The sequence below is a fragment of the Sycon ciliatum genome, chromosome 6 (assembly GCF_964019385.1).
Source record: "Sycon ciliatum chromosome 6, ocSycCili1.1, whole genome shotgun sequence".
Lineage (NCBI taxonomy): Eukaryota > Metazoa > Porifera > Calcarea > Leucosolenida > Sycettidae > Sycon > Sycon ciliatum.
The window spans coordinates 117,797-141,706 of NC_088648.1; the positions used below are offsets into that span (position 1 = coordinate 117,797).

The 23,910-nt window shown below is 46.5% G+C and overlaps 1 protein-coding gene across 1 annotated transcript in view; it reads left to right on the forward strand.

Annotated features, from left to right (window-relative positions):
• LOC135818781 (sushi, von Willebrand factor type A, EGF and pentraxin domain-containing protein 1-like) overlaps positions 1-23,910 on the forward strand; it is a 56,555-nt gene that overhangs the window by 26,320 nt on the left and 6,325 nt on the right. The window contains exons 5-8 of the mRNA XM_065332030.1: positions 7,429-7,593; positions 8,610-8,777; positions 12,451-12,618; positions 16,818-17,096. Of these exons, the coding sequence (XP_065188102.1) occupies positions 7,429-7,593; positions 8,610-8,777; positions 12,451-12,618; positions 16,818-17,096 (780 nt within the window). The remainder of the gene's footprint in view (positions 1-7,428; positions 7,594-8,609; positions 8,778-12,450; positions 12,619-16,817; positions 17,097-23,910) is intronic.

A 23,910-nucleotide genomic window follows, 5' to 3' on the forward strand; every position in this document is an offset into this window, starting at 1 on the left:
GTACCCAAGAGAGTGCAGAGTCAATACTTTGGTATTCTCAGACATGCTCTCTTAAGTACACCGAAAATGTGTGAATTTACGGTACAGTGCTTTGTGTGCCTCAGATGAACCTCTTTGCAATGTATGCTTGGATGCATTCTTCAGTTTAGAAATTGTTGTTTCAAATCTTTATTCTCCCGATGGCCTGTGGCCAATAAGAGATAATAATTATAGTGAGATTAGTATAATGCGGAAGCTTCATGGCTAGCAGTGATCAAACTAGATGTATGGGTGAGCGTGGCTCCTGCACGAGCAGATTGAATTGAACAGCAGGGATGATATATTTTGCTTAAACAAAGCTGGTGATTGAATGTCGTGTAATGTCGGGAGAGGCCATTGAAGTAATGGAGAGATTTGTAAAGAGGGGAACCCAGGCAGCTGTCCGTTCTTGCAGTTGGTAAATGCCAAATGCGAGTGTGCCGGAAGCTATAGCCTGTGTTGACACGATTTGGGATTGCAAGCATTAGAATATGTGGCGGGGCGTAGTTGTGGTGGATGGAGTGAGCAATGATATGTGTTTAACTTTAAAGCGGGAGAAGAGAGTGGGCCATTTGATGCGGTGTAGAAGGTCAGAGTGGTTGATATGGGTGTAGAGAGGGAGGCGGAGGCATAATCGTGCGGCTTTCCCCTGGATTCCTCTAGCTTGTCTAAGGTAGTGTGGGAAATGAGGGTTACAGCAATGCTTGCATAAGAGTATAGGGCAAGATGCGTGAAGTATAGATTATTGCAAGAGCAGAAGTGAGTTGTGACTTCACTATAATGCTATCAAAGTGTTTTTTGTTCAGTTTGTTCATGTCGGAATATTATGCCAAGGTGACGATGTTGTGTTACTGTTTCTAGTAGAGTTTGCCCAAGTCTTATTTCGGGTAGTCGTTGCGGGGTCGGTTAGCATGGCAGAACGGGAGGATGACGGTTTTCGCTTTATTGACTAGCAGGTGCCAGTGCTCTAGCCATTCGGCTGCAGCATCGACGCTTCTTTGTAGCGTAGCCTCACACTCAATATAGCTGCATGCAATGGTAGTCAGTGCGGTATTGGAGGTTTATACGGACTAGCTCTACCCGTAAAGTGACGAGCCTAAAGCTGAATGCCAAGAACCGACTTGACGATGTTCAGCGTGCTCAGGATAGCACATTGCTGAGCCCTTTCAATGCGCAGAGACTCAGTGCCTGCCAATGCCACACAAAGTGTGACAGGGACGCACCAGTCAGTCCACCAAGCGGCCCAACAACAAGGGGCACAACGTGGACATCATCCACATGCCAGATGCGCCGCAGCTCTTGGCAAAGGGGAGCGTACTTTGTTATTTTTTCGGCGATTTTCGGTTATTATTCTTATCACAGTCGTCCCTCTTTAATCCCGCACTTGTTTATCCGGAACCCTTGCCAACCGGCGCACTTTCTGTCGAAACCGATTTTTTTGTTCAATTCCTACATCTTAATCCGGTACTTAAATTCCGCCTCCGGCAGTGACTTTTTGAAGCGAATCGCTCAAGCAAAAAAAATGTTAAATGTCATGCTACGTTGTAGGCTCGCTCGCCTCTTTTGCTAGCTTATCTCGCCGCTCTCCACCATGGTCAACATAGTGATACATTTCACCCCGCTGACGCATTATTTTCCTCCGATTATCATCTTCTTTCATTCATTTTTTTCTTGTCTTGCCATGGCTGGCTGACGCCCCCTCCTTTGCATTGGCTTCTGCCATTGGACGGTGACATAATAATAATAATAATAATAATTTGGAAAGGATTGGGAGAACTTCAAATTCAAAGGATCTGTCGGGGAAGTGAACTGCCTGAAAAGAGAAAAAACGCCAGACCCACCAGGACTCGAACCTGGGACCCTGCTTGTCATGAGCAATGCTCTAACCACTGAGCTATGGGACCAGGCTGAACCTAGAAGGCGCCGACAAGTTTTTCACTCCAAAGGCAGCTCACAACACGTGCCACACATACTGATGGCACTTGGGTCTTTTTCCCTCCCCCAGGGGACCAACCACGGTCAGTTTCTGGAAACTACCAGAGGTGAAAGAAAGTGATTAAATTTGGAAAGGATTGGGAGAACTTCAAATTCAAAGGATTGGAGTGAAAAACTTGTCGGCGCCTTCTAGGTTCAGCCTGGTCCCATAGCTCAGTGGTTAGAGCATTGCTCATGACAAGCAGGGTCCCAGGTTCGAGTCCTGGTGGGTCTGGCGTTTTTTTCTCTTTTCAGACAGTTCACTTCCCCGACAGATCCTTTGAATTTGAAGTTCTCCCAATCCTTTCCAAATTTAATCACTTTCTTTCACCTCTGGTAGTTTCCAGAAACTGACCGTGGTTGGTCCCCTGGGGGAGGGAAAAAGACCCAAGTGCCATCAGTATGTGTGGCACGTGTTGTGAGCTGCCTTTGGAGTGAAAAACTTGTCGGCGCCTTCTAGGTTCAGCCTGGTCCCATAGCTCAGTGGTTAGAGCATTGCTCATGACAAGCAGGGTCCCAGGTTCGAGTCCTGGTGGGTCTGGCGTTTTTTTCTCTTTTCAGGCAGTTCACTTCCCCGACAGATCCTTTGAATAATAATAATAATAATAATAATAATAATATTGACTGGTTTGAGGGAATGAGACAAACGGGAAAAGTCTGAAGAAAAAATTGACTGTCACCACCAGGACTCGAACCAGGGACCCTCGCTTGTAGCCAGCGATGCTCTAACCACTGAGCTATGGTGTAGTCGTCATCCCAGCAGAGGCCGTTCAACATTTTCTTCAGACTTCGTAACTCACACTTCCTGTGAATCCACACAGGCGGGTGGGACGCAGCCCTCACTGTAACCCACAAATAATAATAATAATAATAATATAATAATAATAGCAATGAAAAGTATGAATGCCGCAGACATCACCACGCAACATGACAATTTGTTCAAGGTTTGGTTTTGTGTGTTTCCAAAATCGATTTTCACGTTGCGATCATCAGTGGAAATACGCAACTAAAGAGATCAAGGGAAAACAAAGGTTAAAAATCCAAAGAAGTGTGACACATGACGGGTAACTTGTGGTAAGTATTACAAAAAGTGAGAACTAAAATAAAGAGTAAGTGTGACAAACGGGCATGAACAGTGCAGAAACAACTCATGAACACGGGGTGCAAACTCACGAAAATAACCTATCTCTCACCTATCTCCACGTAGATTATTTGAATATAATAATAATAATAATAAACTGCACGTAGTTTGATTTCATAACCAACCACGGTCTCTGGTAGTTTCCAGAAACTGACCGTGGTTGGTCCCCTGGGGGAAGGAAAAAGACCCAAGTGCCATCAGTATGTGTGGCACGTGTTGTGAGCTGCCTTTGGAGTGAAAAACTTGTCAGCGCCTTCTAGGTTCATCCTGGTCCCATAGCTCAGTGGTTAGAGCATTGCTCATGACAAGCAGGGTCCCAGGTTCGAGTCCTGGTGGGTCTGGCGTTTTTTTCTCTTTTCAGGCAGTTCACTTCCCCGACTGATACTTTGAATTTGAAGTTCTCCCAATCCTTTCCAAATTTAATCACTTTCTTTCACCTCTGGTAGTTTCCAGACACTGACCGTGGTTGGTCCCCTGGGGGAGGGAAAAAGACCCAAGTGCCATCAGTATGTGTGGCACGTGTTGTGAGCTGCCTTTGGAGTGAAAAACTTGTCAGCGCCTTCTAGGTTCAGCCTGGTCCCATAGCTCAGTGGTTAGAGCATTGCTCATGACAAGCAGGGTCCCAGGTTCGAGTCCTGGTGGGTCTGGCGTTTTTTTCTCTTTTCAGGCAGTTCACTTCCCCGACAGATCCTTTGAATAATAATAATAATAATAATAATATTGACTGGTTTGAGGGAATGAGACAAACGGGAAAAGTCTGAAGAAAAAATTGACTGTCACCACCAGGACTCGAACCAGGGACCCTCGCTTGTAGCCAGCGATGCTCTAACCACTGAGCTATGGTGTAGTCGTCATCCCAGCAGAGGCCGTTCAACATTTTCTTCAGACTTCGTAACTCACACTTCCTGTGAATCCACACAGGCGGGTGGGACGCAGCCCTCACTGTAACCCACAAATAATAATAATAATAATAATATAATAATAATAATAATAAACTGCACGTAGTTTGATTTCATAACCAACCACGGTCTCTGGTAGTTTCCAGAAACTGACCGTGGTTGGTCCCCTGGGGGAAGGAAAAAGACCCAAGTGCCATCAGTATGTGTGGCACGTGTTGTGAGCTGCCTTTGGAGTGAAAAACTTGTCAGCGCCTTCTAGGTTCATCCTGGTCCCATAGCTCAGTGGTTAGAGCATTGCTCATGACAAGCAGGGTCCCAGGTTCGAGTCCTGGTGGGTCTGGCGTTTTTTTCTCTTTTCAGGCAGTTCACTTCCCCGACTGATACTTTGAATTTGAAGTTCTCCCAATCCTTTCCAAATTTAATCACTTTCTTTCACCTCTGGTAGTTTCCAGACACTGACCGTGGTTGGTCCCCTGGGGGAGGGAAAAAGACCCAAGTGCCATCAGTATGTGTGGCACGTGTTGTGAGCTGCCTTTGGAGTGAAAAACTTGTCAGCGCCTTCTAGGTTCAGCCTGGTCCCATAGCTCAGTGGTTAGAGCATTGCTCATGACAAGCAGGGTCCCAGGTTCGAGTCCTGGTGGGTCTGGCGTTTTTTTCTCTTTTCAGGCAGTTCACTTCCCCGACTGATACTTTGAATTCGAATAATAATAATAATAATACCACCGGAACCGACTTGGTTAGTAAAATCGCGCAACAAAGCGAAGAAATTACGGGCAGATATATCTCGACTAACAAAGATGTTGAAAAACCCTGCTGTCAAGCACCAACGGTTCTTTACTCAGTACGGAATATCCAACACTTCCCAGATTGGATACGCCCTGGAACAGAGGAAGCTGGAATTGCTTGCGCTAGCGGAGAGGACAAGACGTGATAAACACATCTGGGAGAGCAGGAGAGCTAACACACTATTCCGCACAAATGAGAAAGAATTCTCTGAGAAAGGAACCGGAGCAGCAGCATCCCGGGGAAATACCGAGTGAGGGTGCCGTATTCGAGTTCTGGTCTGGTATGCTAGCCAAGCCTGTGCCGTTTGACGAGTCATCAGGGTGGTATCAAGAACAAAGAGTGGAATATGAGACTACCATTGCAGAGGATGAACCCGTATCTGTGACTCAACAGGCACTCCAGGACACGCTAGCTAAGGTCAGCAGGTGGAAAGCTAGTGGTGTAGACGCAATTCATGGTTACTGGTGGAAAAAATTATCTAATCTACACATTGCCCTGCGAATCGCCTTCCAGAAGACCCTTGTCGGTGATTGGCCAATTCCGGAATGGTTGGTGACTGGCCGCACAATCCTGCTGCCCAAGACGGAGCCACCCACATCTAACCCAGCCCAATATCGCCCTATCACCTGTCTACCCACATAATACAAGATCCTGACAGCCGTCGTTGCTAGTCTCATGTGGAAACACATTGACACCAATTCGATACTCCCAGATGGACTTTGTGGACTCGTCAGCGCAGCACAGAGGAAATGAGACCAAACCTGGTAGCAATAAAACATAACTTTTCCAAAGCCAGATTTAAACCGGGCCCGAACGTACCTTGCCAGAGTGCTCAAACTGACAAATCAGTGAGCTCTGCATAACGCAAACAGCAAAGGCACTACCCCACGCAAGAGTACTCAACTGCTACAAGAGCAGGCTGTTTCATACTGAACGATGTCGGTTTACGGGGCACTGTATTGCAGTGGTTTGCAGATTATCTGTCACGCCGCAGTCAACAAGTAATAGTCAATGGCGAGCATGGTGAGACTGTGCCTTGTACCAGGGGCGTCCCGCAAGGGTCGGTCCTGGGTCCCCTGCTCTTTTGCATTTATATTCGCAAGGTGCCGGAAATTCTCAAGCACAGCATGTCACAACTCTATGCTGATGACATTGCTTTCTTCATCATCGGACTGGACCTTCCTGCTATGTTACAGGATCTCCAGGACGATCTAATTGCCCTGGAGGTCCATTTAGATCTGAAGGGGCTCATCATGAACCCCGACAAGACGCAATTTCTAATCTTGCAGCGGTCACGCCTGCCAGCAGCGCAGTTGCCACAGCCCTTGACCTGTAAAGGAAAGGCTATTACTCCTACGAGCACTGCCAAATACCTTGGTTTATTGATAGACGAGCATCTCACCGTCCAGCCACAGGTCCATACATTGTGTAACTCGGTTTTTGCTAAAGTTGCTGCTTTCCGACATGGCCGTTGAAATTTAACAAATGATGCAAAGCGAACATTCTACTTGTCTATTATTCAGTCTACCCTAGACTATGCCAGTAATGCTTACCTACATTGTTTAAGCACAACTCTGTACAATAGGATTGTGACCGTTAGTCACATAGCAATGAAGAGAGTGTTTGGACTCGATCGTACCACGCCCACTGAACTAGTTCTTCGCTTATATCACCTCTATTCTTTGGAACAGCGTATTAGCCTCAAGCTCTATGTTTTTGTGTACCGCTGCTTGGCCCAGCATCTTGCTAGTCCTCTTCTTCAGTCTTTGTACCAGCTTCGGGCAACTGCACCTGGTCACCAGGCATGCACCCGGGGCAAGGCACAAAGAGCCTTAGTTCTCCCACTCGTTTATACGCAGTATGGCATGCGCTCTATTTCTTTTCTGGCGGCAGGCGGGTGGAACTCTCTTCCAGCTGACTGTCGACAGGCCCACACTCTTGCTCTGTTCATTAATATGGTTAAACTTCACCTAGGGTTCCCAGTAAAAAGGCAGTAGCCTGTTTGGACTCCCCTTGTAAAATAATAAAAAACTACTACTGCTACTACTACTAACTAATAATAATAATCTTTATTTCAAGATTACCCAAAGGCTAACGCCTATCTGTGGGATCTCCTATTTGTGTACCGGTATGCACAGATAGTTGCAGTTTGTTCTGAGCTAGCTGGGGCTGAGGACAGGAGCGGAATGGTCTAGCACAGAAGATAGGCAGATCTCCTCCAGGTTTGCACTGTGTCGCTCTCACTTTCTTTTTCTTTGTGTATCTCTCTCTCTCTCTCTCTTTCTTTCTCTGTGGAGACGATGCTTAATTAAGCAAATAGAAGGTGGTATGCTTAATTAAGCAGATAGAAGGTGGTATCTCTGTTACGTCACTTGATAATCTGGCCTTTGATCTTGTTCCATCATGGACAATAATTATCATTTTTTCGGTTGAGGGGAACAGGGCAGGGATAGTTGGTGGGAATTGGGGGAAGTTCCCCAGCCTTGTTATTGTAAATATTCCCTACAGCGGAGCTCGATAATAAAGATGCCACCCCTGAATTTGATAAACATAATTTTCTTGACTTTTTGGTTGTTCTGAATAATTATGTGGTATTCATCCAATGTGCAGTTGTATCTTGCCCACTGCCATCTATTGAGAATGGAAGAAAGCAACGCGATACTATCGGGTACTCGCAAACTGCGCAGTATTCATGCATTCCGGGTTATCGACTTGTGGGTAACCGACCAACTTGCAGCAAAGGAGGCACCCTCGGTCCAGTACCACGCTGCGTCCGTAAGTATATTGTGCATGGCCAAAACTGACATCATTTTTGTTGAGACTGTTCTGTTTACAATGCACACTTGAATACTTCCTCTAGTTTTTGTGACATTTGTCGGGCGTTAAGGAATTTGATAAACTGGCCGAACTCTGCTGCTTACCCTTTGGGGTTTATCGGACAAATTTTAGATCTTCTGTAAAGGGTGCAACGCATTCACATTCCATAACAGCTAGGCCTGGAGACCAACTGCACCTGTAATCCCGGCAAAGGTCAAAAGGCGACTAGAACCTGCTCATTACTTGTCAGTTTGTCCTAGTCTCCGTACCATTTTCTTTCCTTATTCTTTTCGAGCGGGTTATGTGAACATAGTAAAAAAAATAAAAAAATAAACACGATGAAGCTGGTACAAGAAATAGGGGTTACTAAGTCACACACGGAAGCAGCACTACCAAAACTAAGTACGTTGGCACACGAATCAAAGTCAACTTGTTACGTTTGAAGACGTCAAACCGGTGGTGACTCATATGTTGCTTAGTCTCCCACATGAATCAATGCAGTGCACTTGTAGCTGTGAGAATACCATACCAATCACAACACCAGGTCACAAGAAATGAGAAATGAGAAAAGTAATAGCCAAGTGCGAACTTGTGCAGTTTTGCCTCGTCTTCTTCTCATACGGGAGTGGGTTAATGGGAAAGATGTGGATAGGCTCCAATGCACTCAGACTTGATATCGTGGACTGTAAGCATGAACCCAAGCGGAAACCCATCATAATAGATAACAAAAAACAGTAATCACCATTCTGATCAAAATGCTTTGGTTGTCCATTGGAGTTATCATTCGGGCTTCTGTGCAAGGCATGACTGAAGATGGTGTGTGAGAACTCGATAGGAAGGCAGAGTACCTTTAGCGTGGTAATGTTAAAAATAATATTTGTAATTATTTTGATACATTGAAGATACTTTTCTTGTACTTTTCAAGCATATCTCAACATTTCGGACTTTCTGAATCTGAATTCTCCCATCTGCAGTTGTCGTTTGCGCAGTGACTGCACTTAACCATGGTTCGTCAACAACCCAGTCTGTTCAGTTCCCCGGAGCCGCACAATATAACTGCACAGCTGGTTATTTACTGCAGGGTGATGCACGGCCAAAATGCACTACCGCAGGCACCCTCAGCTCACTTCCCAAATGCCGACGTAAGTATAATGTGCATGGTGAAATCTTAAATCACTTTTCTTGGCTGGAGGAATGTACAGTGTATGCATTGATACTTCATCTCCAACTGGTGGATTAGATGACGTCCGGTTCGCTAAGCTGGCCTATGGGGATCGACTTGGGTGGTGGTGGCGGTGTCTTGCCTTTTTCATCCATTGTGGATGGACAAACTGTACTTGAGACGTTGAGGGCAAAGCATCCGGATCCTGTTCCTCCAGAGCCAAGCGTTCTGCTGCCTGACAGTCCGCCTCCACCGGATAACGTGCTTTATGAAACCATAACATCAAAAAAGGTACAAGCTACCATCATGGTGATGAGGGGCGCTGCTGGCCCTTCGGCGCTGGATTCGGAGGCTTGGTGGCGGATGGCTTCCATGTACGGTGCGGCGTCAAAGGCACTCTGCACATCCCTTGCCCATATGGCCAGGTGTTTGTGCGTGGAGGAGATTAACTCATCGCATCTCCGAGCTTTCCTCGCCGGTTGACTAATACTCTATTTTATTCTCTTTACCAGGCGTAGGCCATCCCCTGGACAAACAAAATGGGTGCCTTATTATTATTTTTCTGTTTCTGTTTTAATGACAGTCCACTGCACGCCTGAAAAAAAAAGAGTACTTAGTTTATTAGGCGGGTTACAGAACTATCGTTCGCTGGCTTACTTGTAGTTTGATAACGCTTCACTCTTCATTGCGATATCCACCATTCTCTCTTTTCTTCTCCTTATTTTCTCCCCAACCCTCCTTCCCTGTAACATAATAACATGTTCGCTGCCTTGTCATTGAGCATTTGTGCTCGTTTGGATTTGCGAATTAAAATAAAGTATACATACATACATACATACACCACTTGACAAACAACCTGGCGTATGACCGATAGCGATCGGTGAGGTTTTCCGGAGAGTGGTCAGGAAGGTGATCATGACCGTGATCGAGCGTGACGTTGCGGCCGTCACTGTCCCACGGCAGCTGTGTGTCGGCGTCCCCTTTGCCTGTGAGGTTGCTGTCCACGCCCTCACTGGCTTGTACGAGCAAGATGAGGACACTGCCATTCTCCTCGTTGACGCTTCAATGCGTTTAATGCGTTGAACCATGCAGCCGCAATCAACAACATACCAAAGATTTTCCCTGCAGCTGGTCGAGTGTTTGCAAATACATGCCTGGCCGACATACCACTTTACCTCGATGGCGGAGAGGTATGGCATTTGCACGAGGGAACTTGCCAGGGGGACCCTCTGGCAATGGCGTTTTACGCATTGGCCACCGTTCCTCTTGCTGCACAGCTTGGTTCAGCATCGGAGTCAACAGCTCAAATCTGGTACGCAGATGATGATGCGGCTGCCGACAAGATACAACCACTGCGTCGGTATTGGTCTGCCATTGGGGAGGCCGGCCCTCAGTACAGGTACTACCACAATGCCAAGAAAACTGTTCTGCTTGTACGACCGCATCTTTCGGCTGAGGCACAGGAGGCTTTCGCTGGCACGGGCGTCAGAATCCAGACTGATGGTGTGCGGTTACTGGGTGGAGCCATTGGCAGCCAACAGTTTCAGAACGACTTTGTATTGGATCAGGTTGCGGGCATGTGTCGGTTGGTGAAGCGCCTTGCTGGCTTGGCTGTGACGCAACCGCAGGCGGCTTATCGCCTTTTTATGGCGTCTGCAATCCCGGTGGACCTTCTTACAGCGTGTGGCCCCTGCCGACCCAGCCGTGTACTCACCTCTGAACCAGACCATCAATGACGATCTGCTGCTGGTGCTGACTGGCTACACGTTCAGGCCTGACAGTGCGCTTCGTCAGCTACTGTCTGTGCCCCTACGAAACAGCGGTCTCGCTATGCGAATCGGGAATGTGCGTGCCGAGGCTGAGCCTCTTCTCTGTTGCGATGCAATAGACCCTATGGTGACGTGCGTGGTGGTCGGTCTGGGCGAGCTTTGAGTTGCCGACGTAATTTCAACCAGCAAGGCATTGGCAGTTCAGGCTCGTGGCCGACGCCAGTCTCAACAGCTGGACATCTTGGCTGAGATCAAGCCTGATCTGTCGGATCAGCAGCGCCTCCTTGTGGATGTGGCAGGCGAGGGTGGTGTATCCACTTGGCTTGGCACTCCCCCTTCCATGCACATACCTGGGTCAGTATTTAATAAATCTGACTTCAGGGATGCACTCTGTCTGCGGTATGATTTATCGCTGGATGGGGTTGCATTGTCCTGTGTGTGTGGAAGGGAGATGTCAAGCCATCAGGCACTCACATGCCCCAGTGGAGGCTACCCGACGCACCGCCACAACGAATTGAGGGATCTCCTTGCGGACGCCCTCGGCAGCACTGTTTGTGATGTGGTGATCAAGCCACCACTGATGCCACTTCAGGGCCGGGCAGTCTCTGGCAACTCAGCTGATGGCGATTGTGTGGACATAGGGGCTCGTGGCTTCTGGACCAGGTAGCAAAACGCCTTTTTTTTGATGTGCGGGTGACTCACCCAAGGCCGTCTTTGCTGTCTGGACCGGAAGTGGCGGGTCAGTTGTCCCAGCATGAACGTGGTGGTGGTGGTGGTGGTGGTGGTGGTGGTGTTTGTGGGGGGGGGGGGGCAGCGGCGGTGGGGGGGGGGGGCGTCGGCGGCGGCAGCAGTAGTATGTGTGTGTGTGTGTTTGTGTGGGTGTGTGATTGTGTGTGTGATTGTGTGTGTGTGTGTGTGTGTGTGTGTGTGATTGTGTGTGATTGTGTGTGTGATTGTGTGTGTGTGTGTGTGTGTGTGTGTGCGTGTGCGTGTTTGTGGGTGTGTGGTGCACGTGCGCGTGCGCGTGCGCGGGCGCGGGCGCGCGCGTGTGTGTGTATGCCTGATCATTTGACTGGGGTACGGTACAGTGAGAGGGTGGGGGGAGGGAAGGGGGGGGGGACGGGCAGATGACATTAATTTATATGCATTCACGTAAAGTGTGTGGGTTACAGTGTGAGGGCTGTGTCCCACCCACCAGTTTGGATTCACAGGAAGTGGTAGTTACCAAGGTTAAAGAAGATGTTGAACGGTCTCTGCTGGGATGACAGCTGCACCATAGCACAGTGGGTAGAGCATCGCTGGCCTCAAGGGAAGGTCCCTGGTTAGAGCATCGCTGGCCTCAAGGGAAGGTCCCTGGTTAGAGCATCGCTGGCCTCAAGGGAAGGTCCCTGGTTAGAGCATCGCTGGCCTCAAGGGAAAGTCCCTGGTTAGAGCATTGCTGGCCTCAAGGGAAAGTCCCTGGTTAGAGCATTGCTGGCCTCAAGGGAAAGTCCCTGGTTAGAGCATTGCTGGCCTCAAGGGAAAGTCCCTGGTTAGAGCATTGCTTGCCTCAAGGGAAAGTCCCTGGTTAGAGCATTGCTGGCCTCAAGGGAAAGTCCCTGTTCAAGTCCTTGTTGTGACAATGATTATTTTCTTCAGACTTTTCCTGTTTACGTCTTTCCCTCCAACCAGTGGTACCTTGTAAAGAGCCAGAAGTTAGTAGTCTCTGATAAGAAACGGGAAATCTAACTGAACTCATCATCGTTTCTGAACCTACAGACAGCCTGGATTGTGTCAGTACATACACTGCTTTGCTACATGCTAGTTCAACTTTTTCCTGTGTGTTTTTTGATGAGTGTGTGTGTTCGCGATATTTTGTTATCATGGGTTTTTCCCGAATTGCAGCTATAAATTGCTCCGTACCTGATATTGCCAACGGTATTGCCAAATTCACTTCAATCAGATATCCCCAAACTACTAGATATCATTGCAATCGTGGCTTTTCGATGCTTGGGGATCGAAAGCCGAGGTGCACCTCTCATGGAAATCTGACTTCGTTACCGCGGTGTATACGTAAGCTCATTCAGTCCAAGTGTCTGTAATAATTCCAGTCGTTTTTAATCTTTTTATGTAAAAGCAGAAATTTTCGGTGGTGTTTTACTTTCGGTAACATCGGTGCCGATAATTTTGACTGAAAATAAATTTCGGTACCACCGGTACAACTGCCTTTGTAGTACTATTGCTAGTACACTAACCTGGAAACGGGTTTTACCGAAAATTTCTCTCACCAAACAGCCGATTTTGGAGAATACTGAGAATATTACACCACCAAAATTTCTGATTTTACCGTAGTTTTTTTGTTACATCCTACAACATTGGGATTGGTCGAGAAAGTTTGTAAGCATGTAACGCATCTCCACTTGCCGCGGTTTACACTGGACACAATGCATGTACTTGGTCCGGTTCATCACAATAGTATTGTCGCGATCTATCGCCGCTAAGAACAGGAGGTTTGTAACCGCTCGGTGAAATTTTCAATAGGCATAGTGAAGAAGCATGAATACTCTCCGCCACAAGAAAAAGAATCAGCAATGGAATCTGGTGAAACGAGTTGAAGAAGGCAAGCAAGGCTTCAAGCCAATGGAAAAAATAAATCAGAGAGGAAGCGTGTTCTTGCACATTTGCTTTTACAGGTCCTGAGTTTATCCTACTATGGCTCTGTATTGCTCGAACTGCTGTCACTTGAGCTGAGATTCGCTGCTGTATAGCTGCTGGCATAGAGTATCTTTTGCTTTTTCTTCCTGGCGTATGGCAGCGATGGGAAAGGAACAGTTGTAGCTGCCACTTTGGCACTTGGAGGCACGTGCTCAGCGTGACCCGTCTGTCACCACGGTGTGTTTCAACAACGTATTTGAGTCAGGCACACATCCCTCTGCAGCCAGCTGTCATACGCTCTGCTGGATACGCTGACCACGACTCTTGTACTGCAGCTGCCAGGTCGGACACTGTCTTCTTGGCCACCATCTCGCCATCAGTTTGCAGGCTTGCAAAGAATGCCAGGTCGTTGTTTTTCAAATGTGGCGACTGAGCTGGCTGGGTGACCACGCCGGCCCTAGCCGGCCGTTTCAGTCTTCTTCCGGTCACTGCACTTGGCGTTTCGCAACACGGACAGTGAATCCCACTTCCTAAAAAAGTCGAACACGTCGCGATTCAAAGTGCTAGTCACGATCATGTTTTCTTTGTTACCTCTTTTGATCTTGCTATCACAACCTCCCAAACAAAAGCAAGTTAGATATTGCGATTGGACTGGGTTTACCAGACAAAATGTGCGGTGGAGATAAGCGACAATTGCAAGGAGCCGACGAAGTAAAGCGTCTCCAACTGCTGTAGTTTACACTGTACACAATATATGTACAGCAAAACCAACTGCTGCAGTTTAAGCCTATAGTCAATTTCAAAAAGATTAGCAATCAGGTTTTGATCTTAAGAAGTATGAAGATAAGGGAAATTTGGACAACAATGTACATAGAATGGCTTGTTAGCACATGGCAAATTGTTCTGTGAAGGTTTCGGAACAATTGGACCAGCCGTTAAGGAGTTAGAGTTTCGGCCAGGTTTCCGGCCTTTTCTCATAGTTTACAATTTGCCCTGGATGTCAGTATCGATTTTTTTTATCAAAACCCACGATTTATCCTTTCCTTTTTGGCCTTGTGGTTATGAATGCTGTCTGCTGACAATGAAGTTTTCAGTTCAAATCCCAAACTATCTTCAAGTGAAACTTTTTTTTCATTGTTTTGGTGATCTACCGTATTTTCGGAGTATAGTGCGCACCTTTGTATAACGCGCACCCCCAATCTTCATTGGGGTGCGCACTTCAATCTTCATTGAAGTACATGCATTTCATACTCGGAGCATAGTGTGCACCTGCGATTTAGGGCCTGAAATAGCACATCTAAAGTGCGCACTATACTCCGGAAAATACAGTAGAAGACAAACAAAAGAAGGTGGCTGTGCCAAACGACTTGTTGTTGTTGGAGCTTGCGTTTCCTGCCGAACTTTCTGACACTTGACTGGTTCACGCCATGTGAACACACATACAACACTGAAACGGTGTGCGTGAACACGGAAGTCATTGCGCTGTAGCTACGTGTTGTTGAATACAACGGCACATCGATCGATCGATTTCTCTTTGAGAATTTTTTTAGTATTTCAAGATCGCCAATTTATTTGAATTTAGGAGTCAATGCCGTCTTCTATCAGCTTTCACAGGCGTCTGTGTGTCTCAAAAATGTCGTCGAAGTCACACGGATAGATTTCATGTACTCTTGATACGAGGAAGAACTCGTTTTTTTGTAAACCAGACGTACATGTACCGACGTGAGTGAGTTGTCATTTTTCATGCTTTCGCACGGATTATTTCTTCGATATCACAGTAAGTTTTTCCAGCCAGCTCTCGAGCACGCATACGGTAAGACGGCAAACTCCCCGGCGATCGCCAGGATTGCTAATCTTTTTAAAACGGACTGTTGTAGTTCACAATCGACGGAACGCTGACGGTACGCAACGTAAGGGCCTGTTGGGAAGGCTGGGATGAGCTGTCAAGTCTTGTACGATTCGTACGATACGACGTACTGCATGCAGTCGTTGCGTCATTCAACAGCAAACGTCGCCAGTCATAAGGCACAGTCCGTGACAGGGTGACCTTTGGACCTAATTTCTTGTTTTTTGGGACTTCTTTTCAATTATTTCTCTTTGGCTAAAGCAGAATCAAGTTCACAATATCAGTTTTTCATGAACACCAAAAAAGGGTTAACCAAAAACGTAGCTTCGAAAGTTGTGCCAATCAAATATTAGCTCCCGGAAATGATAAATACCATAATTATGTAAGATCAGGCCTTATCTTGCTAAAATTCAACTCAAGTCGTGTTACCGATTCTGCGAGTTATCATTATTTTGAAGTGCAGTGTTCGAAATGCTAAAATGTTCCAAGTACGAATCGGGATTAGTCGGCGCACGACGCCGTCTCCTGTTCACACTCAAAATGCAGCTGTTCTGTAACCTTGCGTTCCGTCTTTGTCCGTCTACTGTATGAAAAGTTGGATTGATCCAACTCTTCCCGTCGCTTCCCGATCCGTAAGGCAGTACGGTTGCGTTCCCGTTCCTGGCGCTCACATTGGACGCCATCAGACTGTCCCGTCACTGCCCGCGGATCCTTACGCCGATAGTGCATTTGGTTTCATTAGAGTTGTAGCCACCGGAGGATGTACCCAGTGTGCTAACAGCGCTCAACTGCTGATGATTGCGAAAGCATGAAATTAAGTTGCACATTGTGCTGTTGAGGCAACGACCTAAAAACATCAAAAACAAACAAAGCACACAATCATGCATAATTTGAAGTATTGCCAAGTCTCTTGGGCATCCTTGCCCACTTCATACTTAACAGGCAGCACCAATATTTTGCCTCGCAAAGGTGGTCCCCCCCCCCCCCCAGAATACCAATGCCGACGTGTGGTGTTTGACTTTCGTAGACATAACACACTAGTAGTATTGCAAAGTACTTCTCGCACACAACGATCTGGCAGAAGGGTGGTATTTGCTCACTTTTCATAAGTTCCTTTTGCAGCCAAACAATTTTGGCAAGCGGCACAGCTTCTCATGGCTCGAGACGGAGAAAAAAATGAACTTCCAATCACAAGTATACCAACGTTGTCGCACTTCTTCTCTTAGCTTAGCTCTTATCTACTTACTACTCTTCTGTGCGAAGACGGACTTCGAATAATCCCGCGGGCACATTTTTCATGCATCGAATTACGCATTTGAAATTTCAAAATTTCAAAATCAACGGAGTATTCAAAACGTGGGTTATTCGAGTTAGAGGACATCTGCTTCTGTAGGAATACTCCGTCTCCATTCTAGGATCACGGACCATCTGTAGGTAATTATCCGGGATTTACATTACCTTTATCCGAACATACAGTCAACTTGCGGATATAACGACAATTCGCGAATAACGACAGAATTTCCATGCCCAGAGTAAAGTCCCATCCAACTGTAATACATATAATGAGACTTCGGGTATAACGACACTTCGCGAAAAAGGACACTCCTCTGATGCCCCGCTGAGTGTCGTTATAAGAGAAGTTGGCTGTATTTGAATATCAGATTGCTAACCTGGGGGGGGGGGGGGGGGGGGGGGGGTTCAATGCTGGGAATGTTTGACTTGAGTTTTATTTCAAGGTGATGTTGGCCTTGTCTTTGTTGGCTCGATGCAGGTAAAAACGCTACTGGGCTCACTGGTAAACACTTTTGCCCGCCAGCTGGTTCTTTGCTAAGGATATCAATTGGAAAGTATGACTATTCGAGCGCTGTGGAACTGTGTGCCAGGAATAACGGTACTCTGCTGAGCAAGAGGGCACATGAGGGTGGTTGCGCACAGCCGCTTCTCAGAGATCTTCCAGCTTGGTTATCTGACGATATGTCTCCGACCAAGAAAATAACCACTGAAGGATCCTTATTGGCCACGAGAAAAATAGCTGTCATCTGTGAACGCAGTAAGATATTCTACATTTTTCTCTCATGGACTCTTTCAAATGTTATTCTCTACAAGTCAGTCCAATTTGCATGAGCAGGTAGTTCATTGGTAACTATATCTGTGGATATGGTGTGTAGGACAACTCTGCGCGATTGCAAGCTTTTTGACATACATAACGTGTTGTGGATAATTAGAATATCCGAATAATTACAGGTTTTTCCCCCGGCATTGTGGGGTTCAAATTATTAGGATTCCACCTGTATTCTCTACTATCCGGACTTGCATGTACGCGTTTCAGGCACCGGGGATTTTTGATCATTGCCTGCAATTGATATTTTTCTAGTGAACTATATCATACTATCCGAGCAGGCCTGTCTTAGTGTTGCAGTTTCGAAATCGTTTTATTCCTGCAGTTTCACGTCAATTGCTTGCACATTAATAGAATAGTTGGTACAAGTACCAGCTGCGACACTAGAGATGTTTGGGAAATAAAAACGCGTACCAAAATTGCGCTCTACTTCATGAAGTGCCAAACTTCCCACGGACTTTCGCAGCTTTGGACATGAAACTAGCATGAAACACGCAATGAACTTTCATGAGACGTTTGGTAGGCTTCAAAGTAGTCAACGGGTTCATCATGTGTACGTGGGAACGTACGAACTGTTAAAAAGTGCAGAGCACAAACATTTCGTGTGAAATTCGCGCAAAGGTTCGCAGGGCCCCTCATGAAACTTCGTGCGTATTTTTGTGGTGCAGCACCACCCCAGTTTATGGCATGGCGAGGCGATTTCCACCAATGAGCGGCCGTTCTGAGCTGGGCATATCTAGGGATACCTGTCTAGTTTCAAAGATCTACCCCGCTCACTTCACTAAGCTCCAGTACATGGCCCCTCGATTCACTCATTTCAAAGTTATTCCCTGCTCAGTTCACAGGAATTGTGCCAAGGGTAAACAGAGCTTTAGCGTTGATCATGCTGAAATTGGGATAGCACAAAGGGGATAAATCCTTCTTTTTCCTTTTTCTTTTTCTTTTATTCTCTTCAATTTTCATTTTTGCCCTCAGTCCGTGGGTGGTCTCATCCTCACTTCCTTGTATTGGTTATTTTCAGTATGTGCCATGAAGTGCAGACAGTAAATAGATATAAAATAAATGAATTTTTACCATTCGTTCTCTGTGTATACAGCGTGCCTTTGTACAGTCGTCCCGCGAAACATCCGGCAAATGCCAATGCCATGCTAAGCTACCGGTGGCTGTATGGTCGGTGCATGAGGCGCATGCAGTGTTGTTGTTGTTGTGTTTATTTTAATTCGCAAACCAAACCGGCAGATCTGCCCAATGAAAAGGTGGCGAATGCAGATAGAAAGCAGTGATAAGTGAAATTGGGGAGGGATGTAATAAAGATAGAGGTGCTAGGCAGAGAGTGCAGTGCTAGGCAGAGAGTGCAGTGCAGACTGCTCAGTGCAGTGCTGCAACTGACTTCTGATGCATGCATGCCACCAATTCACCAGTCCTAGCCACCATGAAGAACCGTGGGTGAACGCATAGATCTACCATACCAGTGGCACTGCATCCATGGCATTGGCCAACTTTTTTGGTAACGACTGTAGTTTCCATTTTCCTAATGCACTCGTGAAAATATTCCGCGGTATACCCCTCGGACTCCTGGTACTCGCACTCATGGTACTCGTACTTCTGGAACTCGTACTCCTGGTACTCGTAATCCTGGTACTCGTACTCCTGGTACTCGTACTCCCGGTGCTCGTACTCCCAGTGCTCGTACTCCTGGTACTCGTACTCCTGGTACTCGTAATCCTGGTGTTGGGAACCCTCTGGTTCTCTAAAGTTTCAGGAACGAAGGTCCCCACACGGCACGAGGACAACTATTTATTCTCAACAGTATATTAATGTCACTATATTTCACTTCCATCGACTAATAGCAATGAATGAATGTATGGATGAATGAATGAATGAACTAACACTAAAACCACCAGGTAGTTATAGCGTGAAAAAGGCAGCGTATATGAGAAAAGCATACACATATAACATACAACTACAGCGCACACAGCAAACCGCACATAGCGCATGTAGCGTATACTACATCGTAATCATCAGCGGTACGGCGGAGTCGGCGTACAACTGCATTGGAACGAACACAATGTCACAAGCAAGAAGGCCTTTCACTCTCGAGAACTTGTGGTTTCACAACATTCTCCCCACCAAAGGGCTTCTCACCACCGTAGAACAACTCATAAGTCAAACGATTTGGGGCTTACTACGTGTCATCTTCTGCTGCGGTGGTGGCCATGGTGAAATATTACTTATGCCCACCACTTCGGCCAACTCGAATTCGCAAAGCTTGCCGCTGTGGGCTGTCGCACGCGACACTGTCACCGATCAACTTCGACATGGGGCGGCCGATGGACCAGACAACACACAACCGATAAGCTTGCAGATTTTGGCTGTCACACAGGACACGGTCACTGGGCCACTGCCTCGTGGGGCGGACGCTGGACCAGATAACATACATCTAATCTCCATGTTCCACACAGTCTCGCCGCTCACTTTTTCCGTGCTAACTTCTTCCGTGCTAACCAGTATTGCCCTTCTCAATTCCTTAGCTTCTACTCCTTGCGCTTCTACGTCTTGCGCCTCTACGTCTTGCGATTCTACGTATTGCGCCTCTAACTCTTGCGTCTCTAACTCTTGCGCCTCTAACTCTTGCGCCTCTACGTCTTGCGCCTCTACGTCTTGCGCCTCTACGTCTCGCGCCTCTACGTCTCGCGCTTCTACGTCTTGCGCTTCTACGTCTTGCGCTTCTACGTCCTCCGGCCGAGACTCCAGTTGCTTCTGAGCGTCTCCGACTGATGTCGCCATGCACTGCACCGACCCAGTGGGCCTTGGATCTGATCCTCCCACTGGCTTCGAATACTTCTCTGGCCGCTGCTTGTCTGTAAGCAAAGTCTATTACGCCTTGCCCGGCGTCCTTTCGCGTGTGGCAAGCAAATCTCGCTTTGCTCCCTCATATGTACTGCTGGCAAACTCTGTGCGGAGCGCACCCTCTTGCCGTCTAGCACTGCGCTCTTCAAACTCCTCGCTCTGTCGGAGCCTCTTCTCCATGTATTCTCTCAACCTATCGCCTTCAAATCCATACCGAATTCCGCTAGCAATAAAGCTGGCTTCAATGATCCATAGTTCCTGTGCCATGCTCGCTTCGTATCCTGGCGCGGTCGCCAAATGTTATGAACCCTCTGGTTCTCTTACGTGTCAGGAACGAACGACCCCCCACGGCACAAAGACAACTATTTATTCTCAACAGTATATTTCACTTCCATCGATTAATAACAATGAATGAATGTATGGATGAATGAACTAACACTAAAACCACCAGGTAGTTATAGCGTGAAAATGACAGCGTATATGAGAAAAGCATACACATACAACATACAACTACAGCGCACACAGCAAACCGCACATAGCGCACGTAGCGCATACTTCATCGTAATCATCAGCGGTACGGCGGAGTCGGCGTACAACTGCATTGGAACGAACACAATATCACTCTCTAGAACTTGTGGTTTCAAAACACCTGGTACTCGTGTTCCCTCCTTACACCTTATTATTATTTATTATTATTAAATTTTTGATAGGGCAATCCCCACAGGCCTAAGGCCTTTTGACAGGGTACCTTAATATCTTTATTGCCATGTTTGGCTATCACTCACCCTCTTCACATTGGCCGCTGTTTCCACTGAGTTTTCAGATGTTGGAATAAATAAATATAATAATGTATGGTATGACCATACGTAATTGCCAATTTTTTGCAGAGGAACTCCTAGTAGCCTACAGTGGATAATTGTTGTGAACCCTCTGGTTCTCTAAAGTATCAGGAACGAACGACCCCACACAGCACGAGGACAACTTTATTTTATTTTCAACAGTATATTTCACTTCCATCGACTAATAACAATGAACAATGAATGGATGAACAATGAATGAATAACACTAAAACCACCAGGTAGTTATAGCGCGAAAATGACAGCGTGTATGAGAAAAGCATACACATACAACATACAACTACAGCGCACACAGCAAACCACACATAGCGCATGTAGCGTATATTACGTCGTAAACATCAGCGGTACGGCGGCGTCGGGATACAACTGCATTGGAACGAACACAATTGTACAATGTCACAAGCGAGAAGGCCTTTCACTCTCGTGAACTTGAGGTTTCACAACAATAATGCTCGAAAAACACATCTATTTGACTACACTCTGGACGAATTCAGTGCGTAGAAGCCAGTTGTATTGCTATTCACTGGTCGAAATCAGTCAGTAGCAGGTAGTTGTATTAATTTACACTCCACAAAATTAGTAGTAGATAGTTGGGGTTAGCCATTGGTGGACTATGCTCGGCCAATCGTCAAATTATGCTTTTGATTATGCCATAATTATGCCAACAAATATGCTGAATTATACTAAGTTCCACTATGTATTCACGCTGTACATAGAGGATTGAGAAACCACGCATACACACACGGCCATGCCCTTAGCATATTTTTTGTCTAAACCGAAAGATGATGCCGACCTTACACGCTGGAATCCGAATATTATGCCAGAGCATAATTTTTTGACGAAATCCCAAGATTATGCCAAATAGTATGCCGGCATAATCCGCCAAGGGCTAGTTGGGGTAGTTCTCAAGTAGGTAGTTATTACTGTTCACTCCACAAAATGAGCCAGAGCACGCTAAAATATGACCACAGACCGAAAATTCGATTTTCAGATTTTGTTCAAAAATGATCAAACACACCTAATGTTCACTGTTTGAAAGTTTTGGATTGATCTGACATGTCTAAGTGTTGCTAGAATGCTTTTATATGCAGCACTGTTGAAATGGGGAAATTCTATGTACAGCAATGGGATTGTCATTTTTGCACACAGTTGATATGTCCCTTGGTTCATCCTTTCCCGGTCAGTTCCTCTGTCCAGGGTCTTATAGCATGAGCTCACAGGTACTTGGCCACATCCAAAATTTCTATAGTCAGCTGAGCTGGGTGTCCAAAATACATCCTGTTTGGAGCACCAATGGAGAACCACCAGCGAAAACAAGGTCAACGTCTGTGAATGGCCGAAGAAGTTGGCACTCCACGTCCTCTCCACCACACTCCACCTGTACTTTCAGATACCGGTATACAGTATACACTGCTGCACACAGTCTTTCTCAACATACTCGACGTCGCACTCATTATTCCCCACACCAAAGCCCATCTGCACACGGTTTTCTCCGCTCGCCAGAGAGTTCGCTGCCTACTGCTCGTGCTAGCGATGTTCTGCATAAGGGTACTCAAATTATCGACTTGAGCAAGTCGAGGGGGCAGCAGAGTCCATTGATTGTTTTGCACTTGCAACCAATGCTGGCATTGTCCCGGATCTGTGCAACGATGTCATTTCTGGCCAAATCATCGGCCAACTCGCCTCCAAAGTCAGTGTCGATGCAAATCGCTTGCCAGGCTGCACTGCAGATCGTCGGACTAACAGCATCCATTATTTTTCGCTCGATGAAAGTGTCGCCCTCAAATGACTCGTCGCTGTAGCCATCATCGTCTTCCTTCTGTTTCTGACCCGAATCCTCAACATATTTCATCCTGCGCATGGAGTGCGAGGATGTCGTCTTCTTCCACTCCGCAGTACATTACTACTACTAGGCTCTTCCGTCGATACATCGCATGGGTAATCGTGATAAGGTCATCCAGCATCATATCGCACTGAAATCGTAATCCTGTTGATGTCGATACAACTTTTGGAAGTAGTTCAATGACTTCAAACTGTTAGTCCACGATTTTCTAAAACAACACAGCAAAGGAGGAACAATAAACATGTATTAACATGTAAACAAACACATTGCTGCGATGACGATCAGTTTAAGCCAACTCAGCGCAGCATGGAATACAAACTCAAACAAATAAACTTACTTGCAACAAAGAAATGCATCCGGAACAGTCCAGTCGACCGAGGAGAACAACAACAGCGACTCGCGTTGCACTGCCCTTCGTATTTTTGGCCGCGGAATTCAAATCGCGATTTTCTCGACTTTTTCAAAAAAAGCTGTGGTCATGTTTTATCGCGCTCGGGCTCAAATTAGTAGTTAGTTCGGGTAGTTCTCATGTAGGTCACCTGAGCTATATTACTATTCCTGGGTGGAAATTAGGCCGGAATAGGCAGCTACTCACTAGTTAACAGTCAAATTGCCAGGTAGTCGTCGGCTAAGAGAAAATGAAGTAAAAGAGGAGGAGAGATTGTAGAATTATTGAACAGCCGAATAGTGCCGTTCGCAACTTTATGGGTTTTTTTCTCTCATCTTATTAGCAATAGCACTTTCTTGGCTTGTCATGTGGTAGATGGATGAGCCTTCTGCAGTCATGTCTGCCCCTTTGTCCACTCCAGAGCTACTTCACATGCTGTAAGTAGGTTTTTGAACCTCAATTCTGTCAAAATCAGACTCACAACCGTCAACCCCGGGTATTTTGGCTGAAATGAGTGTAGGGAGACAATAATGACGACTGGAGCCTGAAATGCCCCTTACCTGGCGATGTCTGTTGGCCTTGGGGCAAGTGAAACCACCACTGGCCAATACATGTATGTGGAAAAAAGGGTGGAGTCACGTGATAAACACGGAGATGACAATAGACAAGACACTCAATGTGGAACAACCACATCTATCGAGGTGGAGTGAAATGAGAATAAATTTCGTTCGCAGCTGCGCGCTCAATCTCCAGCAAGAGAGCCATTGCGCTGGATAGGGCCGATTGGAGAGAAGGGGCCCAGCATGC